Source organism: Antechinus flavipes, chromosome 3 (genome assembly GCF_016432865.1).
Source record: "Antechinus flavipes isolate AdamAnt ecotype Samford, QLD, Australia chromosome 3, AdamAnt_v2, whole genome shotgun sequence".
Taxonomy (NCBI): domain Eukaryota; kingdom Metazoa; phylum Chordata; class Mammalia; order Dasyuromorphia; family Dasyuridae; genus Antechinus; species Antechinus flavipes.
The window spans coordinates 15140297-15162631 of NC_067400.1; the positions used below are offsets into that span (position 1 = coordinate 15140297).

The window sequence follows — 22335 nt, forward strand, 5'->3', positions numbered from 1 at the left end:
TTGAATAAGATGTAATTTTAAAATTACAAATGTAAAGACTTGTACTTATATTCAACAATTTCAAAAAGGAAACATGGCTAAAAAGTAATTTACTTGAATAAGGCCTAAAGTTTTTAGTGGAGTACAAGTTCAATATTCATCAGTAGTGTAGAAGCCAAAGGAAGGGAAAAATCATTCATTAAGCATCTACTATAAGTAGCTAGCTAGAATGTAAAGTGGATAGCGTACTAGACCTGCGGTCAGGAAGACTCATCTTCCTGATATATTCTCTGTATGATCTTGGGCAAGTCATTTAACCTATGAGTTAAGCACATCTTGTGAATTATGGTGATGATCTGGGACCTCCCTTTTTCTTCATTTTAATTATTCAAAAAGTATTTTCTTGCCTTGAAACAATATGTGATGATATGGAGAATCACAGTATTCATTTAAAAATGTGGCCAAAAACCAAGGAACATCTTTAAAATATGGATAACCAAAGCACATCCTAACGAGAAGCCTGAACCTAAAACTGACCTCTCCCCTCCATCTAAATTGTTTCATGAATTGTTCAGGTCAAGTGAGATTCTACAGTTATTTAAATTGTGTGATGATGTGCTTTTCCCAATCAGTTTGTATCCAAGACTATGTGATTTACCCTCCCATGTATCTGTAAAACCTGAGTGATCAAGGTGTCCCCTGTTGCTTCTCACCCTTAAAGATGCGGCATAGTCTCCCTGGGGCTAGGAAATGTCTGTTTTGGTACTCTTAGGCAAATTATCCCAAATCGAGCTCAAAAGTCTTTTGGATTGTAAAGCAGTTTAGCACAGTGACTAGTGTGTCAATCTCAAAGCTAGGAAGTCATGGATTCAAGTCTTCCCTCCGACATAAATTGTATACCCTGGGCAAGTAATTTAACTCTATAAAAACTCTATAAAAAGAACTTGAAGAGAAGAAGAAGAAATTCCCTATACCAATGAAATCCTAAGTTCCTGCTCCCTATCCCTGAATCAGCTAAGAACAAGTTAGGAATTTAAATGCAAAGCACAAGAATCAGGGTCCTTGGGAGCAACAAGAGACAACAGTACCTTCAATTCTGTCTGTAAAATATCCTTGGGAGATAAGGAGGGGCAAAGGTTATTAAAGATAGAGAAACTGAGTCATAGAGGGGTTAAGCAACAGACCAAGGTAAAGACATTCAGGAGTGAAGATGAAGTGAGAACTTTTGTCTCCTGGTTTCCATGGCAGACCCACTTTTCTGGAGGCAGGGGAGTAAGGTTAGAGGATAGTCACTATTTGGCATGATTTGTGGACCTCAAGCCATGACAGAAATAAGTTGTTCAGCAGCTGGAAAGACCCTGGCCATTGCTACCATCATAAAAGTGAAAATCACACACACACACACATACACACACACACACACACACACACACACGTCTTTGTTGGCTGAGTCCAAAAGCCCCTTGAGAATCACTTTCTGTGATCCTTTTATAAAACAGACTTAATGACCACTGAAGCTTCCTCGGCAATAAACACAAGTGAAACTTCTTAGCTGAAAAAACGCAGATGATCGGAAAACAGGTTTGTGGAGGGCCCTTCAGAGCACCAGGGAAACGTAGGCTACGTAGATGATTGACTTGAGTGTTCAGCACTCAACAGCTCAGAACCGATAACTCGATCAGGAACGTGAAGCAAAATTAAAATATGAAGCCCCTCTGAGAGGGAATGGGGAAGTGAGGAGGGATAAAAATTAGATGGCAGTCACTCAAGTAAATGGAGCTGTAAGCTGGCCAACAAACCACTATGGCCAATCGTACCAATGGACACCTTGAGGTGGTTCAGATGCTCCATCTAGAGTGACCCCTAAGCTATGTGCTGAGAAATCGATTAACTGTGTAGTGTACTTATGGGCTTAAGGCTATTTCACTGTGAACCAGATGTCCTAGAACCATAAAATCAGATTAAAGCATCCAGGGCCAAACGAAGCAGTCAGAATGCTATAAAAGTAATGGTGGGCTCTTTTGGTAGAGATTGGGTAGAAATATTGCCAAAATGACTGCAATAGTTACACATGGGACAGTTATGCAGCATAACGTGCACAGGTAAACAGGACTGGGAAGGACTCACCAAAGTGTGGAAACTGAGACACATCAGAATAACCTCCATCGCCCAAGTAGTGGGGGAAGCTCGAGGATATCGGATGGACTTCTTAAGTGACCTCTTGTTGATGTTGTATTGCGTTCTGGGAAGAGGAACTCAGGGAGGTGATAGCGGGACATATAAGTGAATTGGATTTAAGTTAGGACGGACTATGTAAAGTCACCAGGATCACTCTCCTCCCAGAACTGTCTGGGTCTAGTGGCCAGATATAGATCAGGATGACTAGAGATGGAGGAGTCTAACCTGTGAACCCCAAGGTATCTTGGGAGGTTTCAGCAATCAAAAAAAATTTACATTACTTTGGTCAGAGTACTCACAGTAAAGGTCTGATATCCTATGGAGAGAGAGGGAGAGAGACAGACAGACAGACAGAGATGGACAGAGAAAAAGAGACAGACAGACAGACAGACAGAGATGGACAGAGAAAAAGAGACAGACAGACAGACAGAGATGGACAAAGAAAAAGAGAGACAGACCAAGAGAGACAGAAAGGGACAGAGACAAAATGTCATCCATAAATAAGGGCATTTGAAAGATCTCACCATCAGTCATAATAATAATATATTATATATAATATGTTTTAAAGGCAGAATTGACAGAACTTGGCAGCTGGTTGGATATGGGGAGTCGAGGAGGTCGTGAGGTGGGGAGGATGGTGATATTCTTGATAAGGGAGAAGGGACAATTCGGGATAAGGGGAAGACAATGCATTCCATTTTGGACACATTGATTTTAAGTATTTATCTAGAGAACAGGAACTTAAGATACATAGGGGATCCTGGAGGAGAGGAGAGGAATTAGGAGTGGAAAAGTCTATTTCAGAAAATCTGCACACAATGATAATCAAATCATAAAAGACACTTGGTTAGAAGGAAGCCTTTAAGGAAGCATCTTGGTCTGCCAATCAAGTGCCTTCTCCACCCTTCTCCGCCAATTGTGTGATCTATTATAGACTATCCTATGGAGAAATCTTCTTGTTCCCTTCTCAGGTCTTCAAGGATGCTCTCCATAGGCTTGTACGTTATTCTCACTGGCATGTGCCAGGGGGCATAGGACTCTGCAGTTATGGCAACTTACCCAGCCCTTGTCATGACCTTAAACATTTCTCTGAAACAAAGACTTCTATTTTTGGTCAACAACATTCTTCTGAGGATGTCGGATGTGAGTCACGGCCTACCACCGAAGAATGCAAGTCGAGAGTCACCCAAAGGGCACTGCAGAGGCAGGAGCGTGCTGAAGAGCAGGGCCCGTGAAAAATGGCACACCCATCTGAACACTTACCCAGTGTGTACCTGCCCCTCCTCAGCCTCCAGCTCTGAAATCAGTAATCTAATCCCCAGTCTCTCAGGTTTCCGTTCTCAAATGCAGATAGAGACTCATAACCGACCGTGGGGGGTCATTAAGTTGTGATTTATTATCAGCCAATGTTTGATTTGTACACCCATCATATATTTTATATTATTATTATATATTATATATATACATATATATGTGTGTATATATATATATATATAGACACACACATAAACACACATAAACACACACACACACACACACACACACACACACACACATATATATATATATATATATATATATATATGTATGTATGTATATATATATAATGTCCAGGGTCACATCCAAATTTCTCAGGCAAAAGATGCTGAGTGGAAAACCTTTAAGAAGCCCTGATCATCAATCACCATTTTCTCTGGCTTCCTTAGACACCATTCCCTAATACATTCTATCTTCCCTTACCAGCCTATGAACTCTTTGAGGACAAAAATTGTCTTATTTATTTATAATGGAGGCTCTAGCACTTACTATGTGGTCTGATTCATGTGGAGAAAATGCTTTTCCATCCATCCATCCATTCATTCATTCGTTGATGGGTCAACTAATTAATGAGCTCGAGGGATATCTGATATGTCCCAATGGTGTCCACATAATGTTAAAAGAACTGAAACAAAGTACAAGTGTAGAGAGATTGATATGTTTCCCCTATCAGCGAACTCATGGCTCTTATCAGTGGCCAGGTGTCCCTTGGAATGAAGTTCAGATCCTTTATTCTAACAGGGTTTCTGCCTTTGATGATTTGCCTTTATGTCCCATTTGGAGATCTGGGTCTCTGGGAAATGTCAGCAGGAAGTTTCCACCTAATTTGGACCAATTCTGGATTTCATATTAAGAACAAAAATGAGCCGTAGGGGACACACTCCTGCAGCCAGTAGCATTTCTGGGAAGCTGGAGGTCCAGTCTTGGCCACTGATGGTCGCACCCCCTGAAATTACTGGCATCAAATGTAACCCCTGAAGAGCTTTAGGGCTTTGACTGGCAAATTATAATTATAAGTAATTGTATAATTATTATTATAACTTGGGAAAGGGGGAACAGGTCTTTCCCATAGACTCTGCTCAAAACCCTGTTGACATCTCTGATAAGAGCCTGCCCATAAGCCTTTGAGATTGGAAAAGGTGACGGAACTGGCATCCTTCCTCTTCCTGAAAATACTCACATCAGCACAATTTATCCCTGGGCGCCGAGCAACGTACATGTGCACAGTCTCACGCAGACCAAACCACAGTATAGCTACGTTTCCTTTGCGACTGTCCTTGGGGAGGTTTTATGTGATTATGAAAAACATTATGAAAAGCTGTAATCCATTAAAATAGTGTGGGTGGAGTGTCTGGGATCTGGCCGCAGCCGAACAGCGCATCCGTTTATTTCTTCAGGGAAAGGAAAGGTCAGTGGTAGCTATAACTTGGCGAATGCTTTCTCCAGAGGCTGGAGTCACTTGGGGCTTGTACAGGGGGATGGGTTCGAACATTTTCACTAAAAAAGGGAAAGAGTTACACATTCTAACTCTCCTTCCAGCTTAGCTAGAGCTAGTTCTTACCTTGGGTGAAAGATGCCATCGTTACCTATGTCTTAGCAAAGGGAACCCTCGGAAAAGTAAGAGAACATGAAAAGCTTCTACCTGAAAGGACTGGAAAGACCCTTGGAGATCCTTGGATTTGACCTCCTCATTTGTTAGATAAGGAAACTGAAGGTTAACTGAGTCATTAACCCGGTGCACTCTGGGCCTAAAGCTCAAGGAAGCACCAGGATTGAAGTCTCCGACTCAGACTTCAAAGCCGGTGCACTCCCGGGGCTGCCCCTCAAAGGGACCCTGCCTTGGTGAGGGAGAGCGGAGTCCGTCTGCTACGCAGTAGTGCCATCCGGTCCCTTCTCACGCCTTAATGAGTATTTCCTCCTCCTGATATCTTGGGCTAAGGTGGAATTAATTCTAAAATCATCTTTACAACTTTGGGAAGATAAAATTGCAAACATTTTTATTTCCTACATCTTACAATTAGATTTTGTTCATATGTAAGTATTCATTCTTCTACTCTATAGCACTAAGCAGGTCAAAAACTTCAAAATAATCTGGCTTCAGCTTTAAGATCAGGAAAATTCTCTAAACCAGCAGGTTGACAATGGTTTTAATGATCATTTTGAGATTTGGGGATCACGGTCAGTTAGGAGACAGGCCTTCCTCCTTGTTACAAAGCACAGGACTTAGTCCAGTCTCACATGGAAGAGTCAACAGGCTCCCTCCCATTAGAGTGTAAATTCTGCCAGGGGTGGCTTTGAGTTCATGTTTGGTCAGAGTCTTAGCCTCCTCTGTCTCCTTTTCCACCTTCACTCTGGAAGCAAAGGAGGTACTGAGGATAAGGGAATCATGTCTTCTAGTGTGAGGACCAAAGAATTCATCTCCTCGTGGCCAACTCCATAAAGAAGCTCTCTGTGTTTACCTAGAATGCCTTGGGAGAGCAAGTTCAGTCTGCTGCTGGAATGACACTCAAGGCCTTTCTAGTCTATACTATCCATCAATGACCCAGAATCCTCCCCATGAGCCAGTGAGCCATCATATCCACCTAACCTTTGTTTCACTTTCCTATAAAGTGATCTTGATTCTGACTCTCTGCTAAACTCCTTTGGAACATTAGCCCACAATCAAGCAGCATAATTTCTTCTTGCTTCTGCCTCTTTGCTACATTCCCTTGGAACTTTAACCCACTTCAGTTGGCATCACAATTAATTCCTTGATTCTGACTCTTTACTAAAGTCCCTTAAAATTAGCTGCTGTCAAGCAGTGAGATAAATTTCTGCTCCTTAACTTGGAGACTGAGTGTGAGAATTCTTTCACCAAACCCAGGAGCCAACAATCTGACCCATCATTCACACCAGAGATTTAGGTGGTGTTAACTTTTGCTCTTTTTTTGCCCCCAGTGCTATCAGTGGCTGAAGGAAAAAATTATAAGTGAAGAAGGAAGAAAACAGCAAACCAAACTAAAGGACCTTTCTCCGATTGCAGAACGCCTGGGTTGCACCCTACCTCAGCTAGCAGTGGGTAAGGACAGTGGTCTGGGAGAAGGCAGGCTTTGCCAAGCTTTTTCCTTTTCCTATATATCTTTTTTAATCCCTTACCTATTGTGCTGTTTGTTGAGAGATTAACTGCAGATACTAAATAATATTCTCTCAAGTGAATTTCCAGAAATCCAAAGCATTTTCTCCTTTCCCAGATGTTTCCTTTTTTATTCCTTATTCATTCATTCAACATGGTCTCATTAAGTACCAAGTAGCCTAAGCCTCTGGGGAGAGAAAAACAACAACAACAAAAGAAATTATTTCCTACCTCAAGGAGCTTACATTAATCAATAATACACATGATGAGGTACACACGCACAGATCTATCACTAGAGAACTTGGGTGACAATTGGCCTTTCTGGTCCAATCCATCCCTTCTCGTGTATTCTCACTCATTTAAAGAGGGCCCAATTCAATAAAGATGACGAAGGGGAAAGTCAATTCAATCCAACATTTCTTTAGAGTCTGTTATGTGCCAGATACTGTACTGGATGCTGAAGATACAAAGACAAAAATAACTTGGTTCCTGTCCTCAAGGAACTTAAGTTCTATCGGAGGGATTCATAAGTACATACAAAGTCACAAGGCAAATTGGAGAGGAGGAGAGCCCTAACAGATGGGGAGAGGAGGCAGGGGTGGTGATCAGGAAAGGCTTCTTGCAAGAGTTCCTACCTGATCTGTGTTTTGAAGGAAGCCAGGATTCTAGGAGAGGATAGTGAATTCCATGATTTATGAGAATCCTTGGAATACTTGTTTGAACTGATACAGGATTAAGTGAGCAGAACCAGAAGAATACTCTTTAGCAATATTTCAAAGCAAAAAACTAAAAAATTCTTCAGATCTGTGATCTGACTAATGATTCCAAAGGATTAGTTATAGTCATCTCTTGACAAAGTGTTGATACATTCATTCAAGATGGAGAATAAGACTTTTTTGGACACTGACAATAAAAGATTTTGTTTTGTTTGGCAATGCTTATTTATCATAAAGGTTTTGTTTTTATTTTTTTTCTTTTAAAGTGGGGACAAGTAGGAGAGAGGAAATAAAAACTTATTTGAAAAATGACAAGAGCCAAAGATGATAAGTGAACAGCCAGAGTACTTCCCAGAGCATTTTTGTGATGTCAGGGGAAAGTGGAAAAGGTATCCAGCATGTTGGACGGATTCTTCTATGGCAAACTTCTGGGATAATTTGGTCAAGGATCCTGAAAGCTAGGCAGGCACATGTAGTTCATACTACATACTCCAGAACTGGTGAGACCATTTTTAACATTTGAAGACAGAGAAAAGAGTTTCAGTTTACCCATCTGTAAAATCAAAAGATTGCTTTTTGTCTAAGTTGCCTCTTAGTTCTAATGTTCTACATTCTGTAGTATATTGTTATTGCTTTATAATAATTTTCTTTATTATTGTGATTTAACAATAAAAAACATGCCAACATATAAAGAACAAAAATTTATACAAGAAACTAGGAAGTTGTTATCTGTAGTTTCTTTTTGCTTAAAGAAAGAAACTATATCTAAGACGTTCTTCTCTTCAGTTCTAGAATAGCATCATTATAGTGTGTTTATCTTTTGGGGCTCTTTAGCACAGTCAAGAAAGATGATGAAGTTCAGGAGAGAGAAGTTGAGAAGGGATTTTCCTAATATCTCTCTAGATAGCTGACTGATCTTTTCTGCAGTGTTTGGAGAATCTAATTGTCCCTATTAATACCAAAATCTTAGATCATCTTAATACCTTCATTTAAAAATGAAGAATATCAATAATTACCAACCTACACTCCTATTCTTCCATTCACATAAAGTTTTTGTGGCAAGTTCTCTATCTGGTAGAATCAGTAAATGGAAATGGAAAAACATTCACTTAAGCCAGTCATTGAGTTGACTGTGACCTAGGATCCTTTAAGTTGAATTTCAAAGTATGGGAAAGCTTTTTATGCCAAGAGAAGGGAGATATCTGTTAACTTAGACATTGTCCTACAGTCTCTATGGATAAATGCACTCTTCATATCCATAACCTTCTCTTTTTATAACACTTCAGTTCTCTACCTCCTCCCCAGAAGCATAGAGCAAACATACAGTTTTTCATCCTTCCAATTTCTTTTCAACCTTCATAAACAAGTTTCCATCACAAGTCTATGAAGGCAAAAAAAAAAAAAGTCTATGAAGGCATTAAGAGGAATATTAACTGGGTCATATTGCCTTTGACCCAGAGATAAACCACAACTTCAGAAGGAAATGAGCCATTTAAATAAACACCCCTGTCTCCTGGCACCCTGCTACCTACAGCTGGTTTCTGGGAGCCGTGAGATATGACAAGCACCTTCTGGGGCTGTTTACTTGACAATCTGCATCCTCGCTGACTTCTGTGGTGACATTCCATTAATAATTATCCCAAATTGTCTGCAGATGCAGTTACCCACGGATTTAGGTAAATCTGCAGAACAGATCCATCCATTGGCAGAACAACAAAGAAGGAGTCTGCTCTCCCACTTCAGGGCAGATCAAATGGTTTCTTGGAATTAGTGTTCTCTAAGAGAACAGGAGTTCTTAATTTGGGATCCAACATAGAATTCTAAAATCCACGAACCTGGATGGGGGAAAATATATATCTTTATTTTTACCAATTTTGAATTGAAATTTAACATTTCCCCCACTATGATTAAAATGTAAACCTCTGAGAAGAGTTCTAAGCATTCCCAGTCTATAAAAGTGGACCTGAGACTATATGGCTGAACCCCTTCTTTCTACAAATGAGGCAAATGAGATTCACAGACAGGAAAGGAGTTTTCTAGGAAGTGACCTTATACACATCTAAGCAAAGATTTAAACTCGGGTCATTTCGCACCAGCTGCTCCGTCCCATCTCCACCAACATTCTGCTGTCCATAGAATAAGCTCAGCATCATCAAGGAGATCTCATCTCATCATCAAGGAGATTTCTTCTGCTTTGATATTCAGCGTTTTCTCAGTACCCTCAATTGTCTCTTCCCTCTGACTAAAGGACTCCCATAATTTCTCTTTAGGGAAAGCTCAGAATATTCCAGCCAGTTCTTCATTTCCAGCTTCTCTGCTTGATTTCCACTTCATAAACATCATATCATCACTCCCCTACTCCTGACTTTTTATGTTCTACCTCCCTCCTTTTCAATTGCCTTTTGTAAATTGTCTTCCTTCATTAGAGTGTAAGCTCCTTCGCAACAGGAACTATCTTTCTTTTTCTGATTTGTATTCCTAGCATTTTAGCATGATGTCTGACACACAGTAGGCACTTAGTAAATGTTTATTGACTATTGATGAAATCCTCTGATTTTAAATTCCTTCTACTCCACCACAGAACCTGTCATTGCTCTGTGCCTAGACCTGTAGTTTTATTCATTCAGTCAATAAACATTTACTAAGCATTTACTATATGATTATAATTGTGCCAGGTTATGGCTATACATAGTTAAAAGAAAAATAATTCCTGCCTTAAAGAATTTCTATTCTCTTGGGAAAAACTATACACATAAAAATAAACACAAAATTTATAACAACATCGTTATTCTATCTTCAGAGGTAAGAGACATTAGAAATGGCACTTGAACTAAAGAAGATTCACTGCTAGGAGGCAGGGGATGGATGCTGAAACAGCAAGAGATTGAGAGGAAATGGTCAGACAGTTCAGATAAAACTCTAAAAGGAGCAGAGTGATGAAAAAAATTAAAAACTCAGAGAAGAGAGAGTAACCAGGAGAAGGTGATGATCAGGGTCAAAAGCCACAGAGAGGATCACAGGGTGAGGTCTAATAAAAGCTTCTTCAAATTTAACAGGAAAGAAATAGAATCACTGCAATGTGTGATAGTAAGTCGTTTATCTGAGGTATCTGTAAAATGAAGGTTACAAAAGCTATAAGATCCATTTCTTCCACAAGAGAATGTGTAAAATATGAGGTAAACCTTCAAGTTTGAAAGAAATATCAACTACTACTATCATCATCATCATCATCATCAAAGGGTCCCTACTCAAATGTAACAACTCTTAGAAATGGTGACTCCTCAGTGAGATTAGCTGCCAGCTAAGATCCAGCAGAAATAGAAAACAAACTGAGTGTCCAAGGGAAATGAATTTATGAAAGGGGAGATGAATTATACCATGACTGGATAAAAAATCCCCTGGGATAAAAATTAACCTATCTACCTACAGGGTTGCAGTTTGTAAATAAATGTAATCATATTAACAACACTTATATGGTACTTTGCTGCTTGACAATTATATTACATAGGTTATTCCTCTGACAATTTTCAGAAGTTCTTGGAAGGCATGATTGGTTCTTCTTTTTTCCACAGCATGGTGCCTGCGGAATGAGGGAGTGAGCTCTGTTCTCCTGGGGTGTTCCAATCCTGAGCAACTTATAGAAAACCTCGGTGCCATACAGGTAAGTTGACCCATTGCCAATGAGCTCTATCAAGAGCATTCTCTTTAGATGTGGAGTTTCTTTGAGGCTCTCCTCATTCTGGTACCTCAGAAAATCATGAACTTTGCATTGCCAGGAAGCCCCAAACTTCAAGAATGAGTTAGTTCTAACAATAATAATATTAAGCATCAATCTTAGCCAATAAACGACTCTGGCCCACTTGCCAATGACTCCTCAGTAAGTCCGGGAGACTCTGACTCCATCAAGTAAGTTGGAGAAGATCCTGGACATACAGCAATATTATCTCAATTTAAAATACATTTCTTTCTGTTGTTTGCTGAACTGCTCAGTTGAAAATGAATGAATGAGAATAATAATGATGTCTATTGAGCTTTTACTATTGTGTTAGTTAATGGGGATATAAAGATAAGTAAGATGTAACTTATACCAAGATAAGATCAAAAGGAGTTCATGATTTAGACATAAAGGTTGATACTATAGGCAAATTAGAAGAGCAAAGGATAGTTTATCTACCAGATCTTTGGAGAAGGAAGGAATTTTATGACTAAACATGAAGTATAGAACATTATGAAATGCAAAATGGATAATTTTATTTACATTAAATTAAAAAGGCTTTGCACAAACAAAACCAATACATCTAAGATTAAAAGGGAAGTGAAATGAAAATCTGGGGAACAATTTTTACAGCCAGTGTTTCTGATAAAGGTCAAATTTCTAAAATATATAGAGAACTGAATCAAATTTATAGCAATACAGTCATTCCCCAATTAATAAATGATCAAAGGAGTTTTCAGATGAATAAATTAAAGCCATTTATAGTCATCTGAAAAAATGCTTTATATCATTCTTGATTAGAAAAATGCAAATTAAAATGCCTCTGAAATATTACCTCACATCTCTCAGATTGGCTAAGATAACAGGAAAAAATAATAATAAATGTTGGAGGGCATATGGGAAAACTGGGACACTAATGAATTGTTGGTGGAGTTGTAAAATGATCCATTTATTCTGGAGAGCAATTTGGAACTATGCACAAAGGGCTATAAAACTGTGCATAACCTTTGACCCAGCAGTGCCATTACAGGGTCTGTATCCCAAGGAAATCATAAAGGAGAGAAAAGAACCCACATGTGCAAAAAATGTTTGTAGTGGCTCCTTTTGTGGTAGCAAAGAATTGCAAAATGAGTAGATGCCCATCAACTGGAGAATAGGTAAATAAGTTGTGGTACATAAAGGTAATAGAATACTATTGTTTTACAAAAAAAAAAAAATTATGAACAAGCTGAACTTAGAAAGGCCTGGAAAGATTTACACAAACTGATTCTGAGTGAAACTAACAGAATCAGAAATACATTCTACATAATAATAGCAAGATTGTGTAATGATCAATTATGAGAAACTTGGTTCTTCTCAGTGGTTCATTGATCCAAAGCAATTCCAATAGAGTTTGGACAGAAAATTGCCATCTACAACCACAAAAAAGAACTAAAAAGACTGAATGTAAGTCACCATATGCTAGATTCACTTCTTTTTTCTGTTTTTTTTTCCCTCACTCATAATTTTTCCCTTTTGCTCTGATTTTTCTCTCAGAACCTGATTCATGACGCAATGTAAAAATTAAAATTTTCAAATTATCTTCCCTTCTCCATTCCACCCCCACTTCATCTTAGGATCATAGATTTCAAGCTGGAAGGGAGCTTATTGACCATTAGGTTCAATTCCCTTGTTTTATTGATGAGGAAACTGAAGCTCAGAGAGCTTGCAACTTCCCCAGAGTCGCATAACTACTAACCTTCTAGAAGATCTGAAAATTATCTTGATTCTAAGTCTAGTGCCCATCCATTATGCCATTATGTCTGCCCATCTACATCTAACATTATTTTACTATTAGTCCAAAGATGGACTGTCCATCTGCTTCCTGAGGATTATCTTAGATATGTCAGAGATTTCCTACCAGGATAACTGCTGGATGATGAGCCTAGGTGCCTAAGCAACTGTTATTAAGTGGTGGAGGAGGTATACTCCATATCAAGGTAACAGTATCCATAGCAACACAATGATAGCTTCTTGGCGTATAAAATATTTTTATTAAACAAAGAAATCTTTGAAAAATTAACAATAATGCATCCTAATTATATTTTGGAGATTCAGGTTTTTTCCCCTGTTACAAATTCAAAAGAGAAATAACAGCTTGAGGATCTCGAGCATTATAAATGTAGCCCATCTGATTCTGCATCTGAAAACTTTGAGTTGGAAGTCTGTGATTTGATGGTTTCCACTTAACAGCAACAATATTTTAGGTTGAACAAATGAATATCAAATTTTCAACAAATCAATGAAAAATCAAATATTTATAAAACATCCACTCTATAGCTAGTGTGAGGGGAGTTGGGATTTGAAGTTTATTTCTAATTCAAAGGTGAAAAGAGTCCTATTACAATAAATCCTTCTGTAAAGAATGGTTTTAAGTAACAAATGCATCTTGTTTCTCCTCACCCTATTATTTCTGTTCCAAACAATTAAGAAATCCAACCTTTCTCAAACTGACCACCCAAACAAAAATACAACTCACTAAAAAGATTACAAGAGCCAGATAAAGTAGGGGAGGATGAATTGGAATGTATATGATGAATCTCTTTATCTCTTTTTTAAAATTTACTTAAGTTTTTTTAAAATAATTTTTATTGAATTATTTTCTTTCTTATATCACCATAGTTACCCCAAGTATCCCTCTTCCTTGCCATATGACAAATAGTACGGTTTTTTCTATTGTAACTTTTAATTGATAGAACATATACCTGGGTAATTTTTTACAACATTATCCCTTGCACTCACTTCTGTTCCGACTTTTCCCTTCCTTCCCTTTACCTCCTCCCCTAGATGGCAAGCAGTCTTATACATGTTAAATATGTTATAGTATATCCTAGACACAATATATGTATGCAGAACCGAACAGTTCTCTTGTTGCACAGGAGGAACTGGATTCAGAAAGTAAAAAATAACCTCGGAAGAAAAACAAAAATGCAAACAGTTTACACTCATTTCCCATTGTTTTTCCTTTGGGTATAGCTGTTTCTGTCCATCATTGATCAATTGAAACTGAGTTAGATCTTCTCTTTATTGAAAAAATCCACTTCCATCAGAATACATGCTCATACAGTATTGTTGTTGAAGTGTATAATGATCTCCTGGTTCTGCTCATTTCACTTAGCATCAGTTCATGTAAGTCTCGCCAGTCCTCTCTGTATTCATCCTGCTGGTCATTTTTTACAGAACAATAATATTCCACATTATTCATATACCACAATTTACTCAGCCATTCTCCAACTGATGGGCATCCATTCATTTTCCAGTTTCTAGCCACTACAAACAGGGCCACCACAAACATTCTGGCACATACAGGATCCTTTCCCTTCTTTAGTATTTCTTTGGGATATAAGCTCAGTAGAAACACTGCTGGATCAATGGGTATGCACAGTTTGATAGCTTTTTGAGCATAGTTCCAAATTGCTCTCCAGAATGGCTGGATGTATTCACAATTCCACCAACAATGTATCAGTGTCCCAGTTTTCCCACATCCCCTCCAACATTCAGCATTATCTTTTGCTGTCATCTTAGCCAATCTGGCAGCTGTGTAGTGGTATCTCAGAGTTGTCTTAATGTGCATTTCTCTGATCAATAGTGATTTGGAATAGTCTTTCATATGAGTGGAAATAGTTTCAATTTCATCATCTGAAAATTGTTCATATCCTTTGACCATTTATCAATTGGAGAATGTCTTGATTTCTTATGAATTAGAGTCAATTCTCATTCTCTCTCTCTCTCTCTCTCTCTCTCTCTCTCTCTCTCTCTCTCTCCATATATATATATATGTGTGTGTGTGTGTGTGTGTGTGTGTGTATATATGTAGTTATCAGAACCTTTAACTGTAAAAATGTTTTTCCCAGTTTGTTGCTTCCTTTCTAATTTTGTTTGCATTAGTTTTGTTTGTACAAAGGCTTTTTAATTTGATGTAATCAAAGTTTTCTATTTTGTGATCAATAATGATCTCTAGTTCTTCTTTGGTCACAAATTCCTTCCTCCTCCACAAGTCTGAGAGGTAAACTATCCTATGTTCCTTTTAATTTATTTATGATCTCGTTCATGGACCCATTTTGATGTTATCTTGGTATATGGTGTTAAGTGTGGGTCCATGCCTAATTTCTGCCATACTAATTTCCAGTTTTCCCAACAGTTTTTATCAAATAATGAATTCTTATCCCAAAAATTGGGATCTTTGGGTTTGTCAAACACTAGATTGCTATAGTTATTGACTATTTTGTCTTGTGAACCTAACCTATTCCACTGATCAACTAATCTATTTCTTAGCCAATACCAAATGGTTTTGGTGACTGCTGCTTTATAATATAGTTTTAGATCAGGTACAGCTAGGCTACCTTCATTTGATTTGTTTTTCATTAATTCCCTTGAAATTCTCGACCTTTTGTTCTTCCATATGAATTTTGTTGTTATTTTTTCTAGGTCATTAAGCTCCTGACTTTCCTTTGATAGATAGATTCCCAAATATTTTATGCTATCGACAGTTATTTGAATGGAATTTCTCTTTGCATATATTGCTATTGGATTTTGTTGGTGATGTATAAAAATGGTGAGGATTTATGGGGATTTATTTTGTATCCTGCAACTTTGCTAAAGTTATGAATTATTTCTAATAGCTTTTTTTCTGGGGTTCTCTAAGTATACCATCATATCATCTGCAAAGTTTGGTTTCCTCATTGCCTACCCTGATTCCTTTAATCTCTTTCTCGACTCTTATTGCTGAGGTTAGCATTTCTAATACAATATTGAATAATAATGGTGATAGTGGGCAACCTTGTTTCACTCCTGATCTTACTGGGAAAGGTTCCAGTTTTTCCCCATTGCATTTGATGCTTACTGATGGTTTTAAATATATGCTCCTGACTATTTTAATGAAAAGTCCATTTATTCCTATACTCTCAAGTGTTTTTATTAGGAATGGATGTTGGACTTTATCAAATGCTTTTTCTACATCTATTGAAATGATCATATGGTTTTTATTAATTTGGTTATTAATATAGTCAATTATGCTAATAGTTTTCCTAATATTGAACCAGCCCTGCATTCCTTGTATAAAACCTACTTGGCCATAGAGTATTATTCTGGGGATGATTTTCTGTAATCTTTTTGCTAATATTTTATTTAAGATTTTAGCGTCAATATTCACTAGGGAGATTGATCTATAATTTTCTTTCTCTGTTTTCAACCTATCTGGTTTAGGTATCAGTACCATGTCTGTGTCATAAAAGGAATTTGGTAGGACTCCTTCCATCTCTATTTTTTCAAATAGTTTATATAGCATTGGAGTTCATTGTTCTTTACATGTTTGGTAGAATTTACATGTAAATCCATCTGGTCCTGGGGATTTTTCTTAGGGAGTTGGTTAATAGTTTGTTCTTTTTCTTTTTCTAAAATGGGACTGTTTAGTCTATTTACTTCTTCCTCTGTTAATCTGGGCAAGCTATATTTTTGAAGGCATTCTTCCATTTCATTTATCAAATTTATTGGCATAAAATTGGGCAAAGTAACTCCTAATTATTGCTACAATTTCTTCTTCATTAGTGGCGAGTTCTCCCTTTTCATTTTTAAGACTAACAATTTGATTTTCCTCTTTCCTTTTTTTAATCAGATTTACTAAGGATTTGTCTATTTTGTTGTTTTTTTCATAAAACCAATTCTTAGTTTTATTAATTAACTCAATAGTTTTTTTTTTACTTTTGATTATATTGATCTCTCATTTTATTTTTAGAATTTCAAGTTTAGTGTTTGACTGAGGGGTTTTAATTTGTTCCTTTTCTAGGATTTTTAGTTGCAAGCCCAATTCATTGACCTTCTCTTTCTCTATTTTATGCAAGTAGGCTTCTAGAGATATGAAATTTCCTCTTATTACAGCTTTGGCTGCATCCCACACATTTGGTATGATATCTCATTATCGCCATTTTCTTGTGCGAAGTTATTATGTCTGTGATTTGCTGTTTCACCCAATCATTCTTTTTTTTTTAATTTTTATTTAATAATTACTTTATATTGATACTCGTTTCTGTTCCGATTTTTTTTCCCTCCCTCCCTCCACCCCCTCCCCTAGATGGCAAGCAGTCCTTTATATGTTGGATATGTTGCAGTATATCCTAGATACAATATATGTTTGCAGAACCGAACAGTTCTCTTGTTGCATAGGGAGAATTGGATTCAGAAGGTATAAATAACCCGGGAAGAAAAACAAAAATGCAGATAGTTCACATTCGTTTCCCAGTGTTCTTTCTTTGGGTGTAGCTGCTTTTGTCCGTCATTTATCAATTGAAACTCAGGTCTCTTTGTCAAAGAACCAATCATTCTTTATTATGAGATTCGAATAGTACTTTTTAGAGAGGAAAAAAAATAAGTTCAATTGGTTGATTTTTTTTTAAGAAGTAAGAAAATATGTGCAGTATGTTAACAAATACATAAATTGGGGATATCTTCTCATATTTATGTCCTGTTTGATCATTATACTCTTCTAACATTTACTTTGATTTTTTGGTGTGTCGTCATTCTTTCAAATTACATTACTGTGTTACTGTGTAGATTGTTTTCTTGGTTCTGCTGTTCACTCCATATCAGTTCATATAGATCTTTCCATGCTGCTCTGTATTCATCACACTCATCATTTCTTCCAGCACAGTCATATTCCATTACATTCACATACTACAGTTTAGTTAGCCATGAATCAATGGGCATCTACTTTATTTCTAATTCTAAGCTATCACAAAAAGTGCTATTATAAATATTTTGGAGTATATGGGGACCCTATGATTTCCTTGTAGAAGAAGCACCGTGGAGTCTCTGGTTCAAGGATATGGGCATCATAGTTACTTCACCCTTATAATTACAAATTGTTTCCCAAGTAATTCACCATTGGCAGCGGATGTGGGATAAAACCTCAGGATTGTTTTGATTTGCATTTCTGTTATTATTAGTGATTTGGAATATTTTCATATTATTCAGATTACTTTGCAGTGCTTCTTTTGAGAATTACTTGTTTCATCTCCTTTGACCATTTATCTCTTAGAAATCGTCTCCTCACCTTCTTGGAGTCGAGCATTTTTTTGATTCAGAATGCCCATTTGCCATGTGTTTAGTTTTATAGCCTAGAAATTTTCCAGTAACACAATCATCTTAACAGTGACTGTACTATGGGATTCATTACAAAAAAAGTCTATTAGCAAACTGCTTTTGTGATTCCCACCCAGATCTCAGTCCAAGAATTCTGATTCTTTTGAGAGAAGGGTTATTAAGGAGATGAGAATATAATGGTGATGATGATGAGGAGGAGGAGGAGAAGGAGGAGGAGGAAGAAAAGGAGGAAGAGATGGAGCAGAAAGAGATAAAGAAGAAGGAAGAGAAGAAGGAGTGGTAAAAAGAAGAGAAGGAAGAAAAGGAAAAGGAGGAAGCACTTGTGTCTTAGTAGTAATTGCAACTTCATGGCCAGTAGACCTCATCATCCTTATTTCTTCCTAATTAATACTTTCACAAATGACAGTCATTACCTAAATGAACTATAATTAGACTTTTGATGCATTTGAATATATTTCAGTAATTGATAGTATTCAATATCACAATAAGATTCTCCAGACTAGGACAGATTTAATCAGTAATTGATTTCCAGGCATAAATATATATTTGTGACTCTCTATCGATCTCCATATTTTGCTATGATTTATAGATAATCTCTCTGCAAACCCAGATTGCAACCCCTTGACATCCTCCTCAACTGTCTTTTTAAATTCCTAGGCGCCCCCAAATTTTAGCCCCCCCTGGCCAACCTAATTTATTTCTCAAACTCATATATCATCTATAAATTGTCCTGTATTTTTCATATATTTTTTCTCCATTAGAATGGAAACTCCATGAAGATAAGAGCCAGTTTTTGTTGGTGCTGGTCTTGTTTTGGGAGTTTTGCTTTGTATTCCCAGGGCTTAGCACAATTCTTGGAACAATCAATACTTAATAAATGCTTCTTAATTATTTCCATCTTGGTAGATCCTGACATTGGCTCTGGGAATTGTGGGTCATCTTACTATGAAGAAGCATTATAGGGTGTTAGGAGAGAGAGTGGAGTGTTTAATACCAAGAATGGAAGACAAATATACTCAGTTCTGACTATATTCCATTCAATTAAATGCTACAGGAAATCATAAAATTCGTTTATGTGACGGACACTGCACTTGTCAGTGGTTAAGACTTAAAATTGGGAAGATGAGTTCAAATTTTGCTTCCATGACTCGTATGAACCTGTCAAACAAGGGGGAGAGGGGTCTCTGCATCTATTTGCCTCAGTTTCCTCATGTGTAAAATGGGAATAAGAATAACACCCCCCTCCTGCAAGAAGCAAATCAGAGAGATTACATCAAAGGCTATAGAAGTGCTAGCTGTGATTGTCATCATCATTATTATTACACAAAGATGAAAGTGGCCTAGTTTCTGCCCTCAAGGAACTTCCATTTGGCTCGGAAGTATCCAAAGCTGGTTTTCCTTTTCTCTCCACTTCAGGTCCTCCCAAAGATGACATCACACGTGGTGAACGAGATCGATAACATACTTCGAAACAAGCCGTACAGTAAAAAGGACTATCGCTCCTAATCGCTGCATGAGGTGATGGAAGTGCATGGTTAAAATAGGGGCCTAGACCCAGTTCAGAACTGTTCCAATATCCAGTCATCCAAGTCACTTAGCAGCCCGCTGCTCAACCTCTAGCGTTCCTGGAATCTCCGCGGCGTCCGCTGTCGCTACCACCGTGCACCGATGTTCGAAAGCACACGCAAAAACTCGCCACCGACAATAGCGATTCTATTTTCTTATCTAGGACTGAAGCCGCCGCCGATCCTTGCGTTTTTGCTCTGTGTACCTCATGCTTGTGCAATGAAAAGTAGACGGAAAACAAAAAGATTTATAACCTTCAGGTATTTGGTAACGTAAAGAAGGCTGTACAGATATATTTTTTCAAACGAACAAAATCCATAGATGTGTTTGTGAGAAGTAAAAAATGTCTTAGCTACAAAGTCTGGATGAGGCTTAGGAAGCAAGATTAATTCAGGTCCTTTTTTCTCTTTTCTCTGGAAAATCAAGAGTTTTCTTTCACTTGGTCATGAGCAAAGCTCTCTGTCTTTATTATAGATGGGAATCTCAACAGTAAACACAGAAACACCTTCCCCTGAGACAGATTGGCAATTTGTGGATAACACATCTTAGAAGGTCCCTGGGGAGCACAGAGATTAAGTGACTTCTGGGTCCCACAGTTAGTGTCTCATGCAGGACTTGTACCCAAGTCACCAAGGGCAGCCTCTCACTTGTCTTTGTTACCTTTAATTTTAAATATCAGCTGTAGTTGTTTGGACCACAATTGACTGTCTTCTATACCTCCGTCAGTGTTCCTATTCAGATATAAGTAATTATGTTCACTTATAGATTAAATGAATAGTTGATAAGAGAATGGATCGTATCATAGTTAACCAGAGACGTTACGATGGCATTAGGCGAGAGGTAAAAGTATGCTTCTAAGGAATCTTAGTTCTGAATAAATTACAAATCAATGTATCTGCAAAGTCCTCATTTTTGTCTATTTTATTAAAAGCTGTTCCATACATTTGACTGCTTGTAGGTATACCTTCTGAAAGTTTCACTATTTGAGCTTTTAAGATATACATGTGCTCAGTTGCGATTTTATGCTATAAAATGCCCAGAAAAAGCAAATGTTCAATACTAAAAATTACTTCTGGGGTTTTACTATCAATCTAATGTTTAGTATTTGGGGGAAGATGTCAACATGAAGCAGGTCATGTATTTCATGGAGGTGCTGGGTCACCTAGGCAATGGATTTTGGTCAATGGGGAGTCCCTCGTTGACCCATTAAGAAACAGGTGAAAACTTCTTGATGGCTCTGTAACCCCACTAGGTGCATTAAGCCATTGTATGCATGAGATACAGCATGGGCTAAAAGCAAATGGTTTGACTGGGCACTAGTTGACCTCGAATTTGAGTTGTGGCGAATCCTGTTGCTGAATGATCTATTTTATTCTTCTATAGTATCGCATCTGCCACCTGTAGCCACTTAACAGAGTTGCGGTGAGCTCCCGCCTATCCCTCAGAGGGAAGGAAATCTGTGTTTTGGCTGGTGGCCCATTAATGATCAGACCACCAGAAAATACAAAATTTTAATCCTTCTTTTTCTCAGCGACAGGACCATGTCACTTTTACATGAAATACTTTGAACCCAAAGAATGTAGAATTAGAACAGACTTGTGTTAACTATCATTCACGGAGATGAGTGGTTCAATGCTAAATCTTAAAGGGTGAACGTGGAGCACCAACAATTTTTCCTTGATAACCATCAACTTGTAACTATTCCATGGAGAAAACATTATTCCTCATTACCACCCTCATCATTATCATAATAGTATCAGATTCGTGATAAAAACACCTTTAAAATTCATTTTGTATTTCGTCTGACGGTCTACATGTGTATAAGTGAGCTGTAATGCCACGTATCAGGAATTGCAATCTACTTGCTATACATTTGCTTGGAGATAATAAAAGTATTTTGTGCATCTAATCTCTACCAGAAAGTTCATTATTTAATATTTTGCAAAGTATAACTTTTATAAGGTCACATAGGAGGAAACACTCCATTAAATGGGAAGTTATTACCTTCAAGTACAGATGGGAAGATTGGTAATGAATAGAAAAAGGGGAAGCGTAAGACAATACAAGGGCATAAAATTTCTTAAACTGTGGTTTTCTAAGTCCACGTGAGGTCATAATTGAATGTGGGGGTGAGAAAATGATGCTTTATTATCAGGAAGTGTTTGGTTTGTATATTAGGTATAAATAGGTATATTTTATATGCCTGGGGTCACCTAAAAATGTTTTGGGCAAAAAGGGGTTGAGTGGGAACCATCATAATTAAATCAGTCAAAAAACAATCTGAATTTTGAACCCAGAGATAGGAATTCAGATCTTGATGAGACCTCACTGACTTGGAGGGTGCTATATGCCATTGTGGAGAGACCGCTGAGGTTAGAGTCAAAAAGAATTGAGTTTATATTCTGCCTCAGACACTTTTTAGATATGTAACCCCATACAAATGAAGGGGGTTAAACTTTCTAAACTTTCTAAAGTCTGTTTCAGCTCTAACTCTATGATCCAATGTTATTCTTCTAACTAAGGCCATAATTAGGTTTTTGTCTCAATATGTCAAATTTTAAGGGAGTTACTGATGGCTCTTAAAAGTCCTTCTATAACATCGAAATAACAAAACT

General features: G+C 37.6%; 1 protein-coding gene across 2 annotated transcripts in view; it reads left to right on the plus strand.

Annotated features, from left to right (window-relative positions):
* KCNAB1 (potassium voltage-gated channel subfamily A regulatory beta subunit 1) overlaps positions 1 to 21629 on the plus strand; it is a 409613-nt gene extending 387984 nt beyond the window's left edge. For both annotated transcript variants that reach the window (XM_051983068.1, XM_051983069.1), the window contains exons 12-14: positions 6412 to 6532; positions 10875 to 10963; positions 19571 to 21629. In XM_051983068.1, coding sequence (XP_051839028.1) covers positions 6412 to 6532; positions 10875 to 10963; positions 19571 to 19660 — 300 coding nt within the window. In that variant the 3' untranslated portion in view covers positions 19661 to 21629. The remainder of the gene's footprint in view (positions 1 to 6411; positions 6533 to 10874; positions 10964 to 19570) is intronic.
* The last annotated feature ends 706 nt before the right edge of the window (positions 21630 to 22335 follow it).